Source organism: Morus notabilis, unplaced genomic scaffold (genome assembly GCF_000414095.1).
Source record: "Morus notabilis unplaced genomic scaffold, ASM41409v2 Scaffold889, whole genome shotgun sequence".
In the NCBI taxonomy this organism is placed as follows: Eukaryota; Viridiplantae; Streptophyta; class Magnoliopsida; order Rosales; family Moraceae; genus Morus; species Morus notabilis.
In genome coordinates, this window is record NW_010356473.1 from 20,070 (window position 1) to 25,553 (window position 5,484).

General features: G+C 36.8%; 1 protein-coding gene across 1 annotated transcript; it reads right to left on the reverse strand.

The window, feature by feature from the left end:
- Positions 1–669: 669 nt before the first annotated feature.
- LOC21384651 lies at positions 670–5,028 on the reverse strand. Its single transcript, XM_010088237.2, has 11 exons — positions 4,857–5,028; positions 4,631–4,746; positions 3,820–3,974; positions 3,637–3,728; positions 3,015–3,549; positions 2,414–2,527; positions 1,935–2,170; positions 1,753–1,835; positions 1,347–1,458; positions 1,094–1,168; positions 670–1,013 (listed from the first exon to the last, which is right to left on the reverse strand). Exons 1-11 carry the CDS (start codon positions 4,881–4,883, stop codon positions 825–827), a joined length of 1,734 nt encoding a protein of 577 aa, XP_010086539.1. The 5' UTR covers positions 4,884–5,028; the 3' UTR covers positions 670–824.
- Between the last annotated feature and the right edge of the window lie 456 nt (positions 5,029–5,484).

A 5,484-nucleotide genomic window follows, 5' to 3' on the forward strand; every position in this document is an offset into this window, starting at 1 on the left:
ACCACGCGAGGAGTGGGCTTTTTGACAGCGTTTTACTTTTATTTTTCATTTTTTGAGGCCATTTTTTGCAGGCATGCCCAAAAAAATGTAAGAATCATATCTGCATAATTTCATAATTTTTTGCCGTCGTTTTTATTTTATTTTATTTTTTAAAGACAAAAAATAAAGAAAATCATAAAAAAATAGAATATTCGTCAAACAATGGTGCCGCTTGTTGCATTAATTCCTAAAAATCGTATATTAATTTTGGAATACAAAACATAAATAAAAATGTAAATTTTTAACCCATCCCGGCCCCTGGGCGCCCCACGTGGGCTTTTTGACAGCGTTTTATTGTTTTTTTGTCATTTGTTGAGGCCATTTTTTGCAGATACCAAAAAAAATGTAAAGATTGTGTCCGCTAAATTTCATAATTTTTTAATATCATTTTTATTTTATTTTATTTTTCAAAGACAAAAAATAAACATAATAATAACAAATAGAATATTCATAAAAAAATGATGCCGCTTATTGTATTGATTCTTAAAAATCGTATACTAATTTTAGTATGCAAAACATAAATAGAAATGTAAATTTTTAACCCATCCCAACCTTTGGACGCCCCACTACGAGGGCCGGGGAGGGCCGGGTAGCTCTTTTAAGTAACAGCCTGAAGTGTAAAAAAGAAAAGGAGAGATAAACACTAGGCAAGATTTCTCATTCATCTGGAATGTTTTTAGTTAATACATAATTGCTCGTCATAATCCACACACATAATATCATATTCTCGCTACCATCAGAAGTCAAATCATCAAAATTTCCCCTTAAAATTTATAGTCTGTATATTACTCGCTCATGTCGTTGTCTCCTTCGAGATCGCCAAGACCACCAAAAGCTTCATCAGAAGCCTCGTCGTCTTCGCTGCTTTCGTCAGTTTCCATGGCGTCTTCAGATTCCTCTTCATCACTTTCATCTTTGTCCTCAATAATAACTGGCACGATTGCGTCGCTTTCATCCACTTCATCGTCAACAATCTGTTGAGGAAAAAGCTCCCGTAAGTAGAGAGCTACAAAAGCTTTCAGGCATAATATTAGTGTACGAACACAGAACTTACCCCTGCATAAAGCACGTCCAACACACTTGAGAGTTGAAGAGCCGATCGGAAAGTGGACACTCTGGATTCTATGAGCTGCATATGAACCAAAATTTCCATTTTTAACCGGGAGAAAGCAAAAAGTAGAAAATAAAAAAATTCTTGCAATTTAATGAAAAATATAAGATGGGACAGCGTCACTCCCATAGAAGTGCACATGGTCCCTTCTTAAACAAACAGTTCTTTTGTTTTTTGGATAATCTTTAGATAGTACCTGATACAAAGAGTTCAAAGCAACTAAAGAAGATTCCTGGGACATTATTCCACTTGAATGCTGAAGAAGTAGGCATCTCAGCCATGGAAGGGCACAGGCCAGGATTGCACCCCTGGAAAAAATATAGGAATTCATTAGGCTGGATAAAAGTAGCAGTCAGGACACAGAAACACAGACTTAACTTTTCCAGAACAAGAACAAGAAAGGGACAAAGAATATTGGATAAATCAAGCCCCGTAAGCCACTTCCAAATTATCCAGCTAGAATGTCTACACTTGCGAATCATATGAGATTTGAAAGTGAACCCCAAACAAAATGAGCAACTGGGATGTTATAGTATAAGCCATAACCTAAAAAATGATTATTTGAAACCATCGAAGGGTACAGCCTACTGCATAATCTTTACCTTGACTGAATAATAGATATGAGGGACTGTAAAAGCTTTAAAACATCTGATGGATTCAAGAGTGAGATTGATTTTGCAATAACCTGCAACCAGAAATTGAATTGTTTATATTAACTTTGACGTCCATCCGTGTGTTCTGAAACAGCTAATAATATGGCCCAAGGGGGAGAGTCAGGGGATACCTTTTCATCTTGGGTGTACAAGCAATCTAACAGAAGCGCTCGGTCATCAGCATGCATTGCTTGCTTAAGCAAAACATGAACAGAGTCTGCACTAGGAGGCTTTGCAGCGAGAGAAGACTCATCATTTTCGTTTCTCTTTGCTATATCTAAATTTAAAGTTGCGAGTTTTTCCCCCATGGTTGGTTCATTTAAATCATCGTCATCAAGAAGAACTCCGACGGCAGCCTCTCCGTTACCTATTAATCAGGGTACAATTATCATGCAAGATAAAAACTTGATCAATTATTGGACTCCATGAAATACATACTGTTCCAGATCTATCATACAAGTTTGAGGCAAATGTGAAGGAGCAACGTAAGCATGTGATAAGAAAGCAAATTTGTAAAACTAGGAAGATTTAGCTTTCAAAAATTGCTTTTTCCAGGGACCGGGATAGGGGGAAGGGGTTATGTACTTTCTCCAACCAAGAAAACCCTTACCAATGTCAATCATGTCTCCCAGAGTTGAATGTTCTAGCTCAGACACAGTGTGCTTCTTACGTTTTTCACTTTTCTTTGGTAAAACTGTTGCTTCTAAATCCATATCATGGAGATCTGTGATAAAATATTCAGTAATGGCTTCAGAAAAGGTGTCACAACTAAAAAAAATTCCTAGAAGCAGGAATTCCCAGAAAGATAACTGTCACATATATACAGAGTGTTGGAATTGCAGCATATATGGATGATGGCAGTCAGAAAATAAGGAAGCACCATGGAGATCCACAGGCAGTCTGCAGAGCAAGACTCAACTACGGGCAGATATTTAAGGTGGGTGGCAGCTAGGTATAAAGAGAGGGAGGGAGATGTTCTCAGAAAATTAAGAAGCGTTGGGGCTTTATCTCTGAGCTAAAACATCTAATAAGCTATTAGAACTTACTCCACAAATTGGATAAAGAATAAAGATACGATGAGCCATTAGCAAACTTCATGTAGATATAGACCATATACTAAAACCTTCTCAACAGTCAGCAAATGTCAACGCAAAACAGACAAAAGTAGGTTAAGGGGCGAGGAACAGAAACAAAAGAAAACTTAATTACACCTTCTCTTGCAACCCCATTTTCCGAAATGCTTTTAGTCTCCTCTAAAGCATCTATGATAGCATCCTCCCCTGGCTTAATAACATCAAACAGACTAAACCGAGGATGATCAATTGAGCCATAACTTACAAGGGCTCTCATATGTTTAGAAGCATCAAAATCTTGTAATCTTGCAGCAATAATAGAGGCACGGTGTTTCTTTACACTTCCACTATTTTGCAGCGCTGTTTCATCTTCATTTACTTTGCATGTGATCTCAGTTGGATTAGCCTCCTCTTCTTCTAATTGGGTACTTTTCAGATGCCATACATAAGTTATACCTGACTTTGAGACTGCCAAGACAACCGCACCAGGTTCTCCATTGCACCCATCCTTACATTGAAAACTTAATGGGGCATGTTTCATTGAAAGAATCGGACCACAACTCACGGTGCCCGCATTCTTATCCAACCACCACACTTGTAGATGTTTATCCCCAGGACATGACGTAACCAGGGTATTGGCATCATCAGAGATCGAAGCATACTGAACATGACCCTGTTAAAATAAATGTTTAACTATTATTGCTTAGAAGATGAAGAAACTATGCATCACTAGATTTATTCTAGGTATTAGGTAACTCACCAACTCATTAGATAGCTTTAAGATCTCTTTGCCATTTTCCAAGCTCAAAACCCGTAATCTACCACCATCAGCTACAGCTAAAAATCTCTCATCTGTGGCACACCAGTGGGATGACATTAAGTCCTGCAAGAAGAGGAGTGCTTCGGATAACAAACACAAAATCCAAATGCATTGATTACTAACCACATGAAAAGGCTACAGTAGAAATCAGCTTTTTTGAAACTCTGAACTCCTCCATAAGGGCTCCAGTTGCTGAGTTCACGACAAAAGCCATTCCATTAGTTCCAACCAAATGCAGACTATGACCTCTACTTGCAAAAGAGAGACCGGCAACTCCACTGTAAAAAAAGAAAATACACAAGGGAAAAAGAAAAAAGAAAAAAAAAAAAAGAAACATCATCCACGTGAATGTATACTACTGGGTCACGTCATCCTACATGAAAATGATGCAAAAAAACGCAGATTGACATGGACCAAATGAGAATGTACCTTTATTTATTTGATAAGCATGTAGTTCTCAGAACAGACACATTTAATGTTGTAAACTTAAGCCTAATAGCTAGCTAGTCAATAGAAACTCAAAGAAAAAATGCTAGAAACACAAAAGAAAACATATGTTGTACAGATTCAAGAACTCTAGCAATAATTAGTTAGTTGGATATCTCTGCACTAGAAAGCCTATAAAGCTGTTGGCAAGAACTTTCATTTCTTTGGATAGGTTGTCCTTTCTATCAATATCTGACAATATAAATGATGAGCTGAAAAACAAAGCATAAATTTGAGAGCAGCACTTTTCTTTTGGTGAAAAATCTCTCCCTCTAGAGAGAGGAAGAATGCCTCTTTGAAAAACTTACCCTTACATAATCTAAGCTAAGGTTCATTTCCATGATTCTCATCAGAGTCAGATTATAAGGACCTTTTGGTGTAAAAATAAAAAATAAAAAATCCAGACATATAATAATATGATATAAGATGGAAGAAATAATACTCATACCCAGGAAAGGAACCAGTAGTTTTCCACTTCGTCTCCCCAGAGAAAACATCGATAGCCAAGACATCCCCATTATCAACCCCGAGGGCTAATAAGCAAGAACCACGCTCTTTCCTACGCTAAAAGTTCGAAGTTGAAGCAGTCAGAAAATCATGCACATTTTAATTCCAGATTATTCAGATCCAGTCACCAAAACAATATCAATAGCAATCAAAAGGACTAAAGCTACCTTCTTCCCAACAAAACTGCAGGCCATACAAGAAAACCTACCACCAGGATCCTCATCTGCTTGCTTCCACTCCGCCAACAACCTACCATCACTTGTGCTCCAAATCTGAAAATTATTTTACCACTTTCCATTACTATATAAGAAACATTTGCAACAAAGAACCAACTAGAAACAGGCACGCAACAATATCACCAATTTCCTCATCATTTGCACTTCGGAAGTACTTTTCCTGATTTTGGCCTGAAAATCGAGACAAGTATCTTGCTCTAAAACCCAAACCCCCAACCCACCAAAAAAAAACACCAACTTCAAATTCTACATAAAATGTTTGATCCCTTTTTCTCTTTACATTGAAAACACATTTACAAAGATGTTTATGCATATCAATTCCAATATATTTTTCGCATATATGCATACATACATACATACATACATGATACACACACACACACACACACACATATATATATATATATATATAATCCCTTTTTCTCTTTACATTGAAAACACATTTACAAAGATGTTTATGCATATCAATTCCAATATATTTTTCGCATATATGCATACATACATACATACATACATGATACACACACACACACACACACACATATATATATATATATAT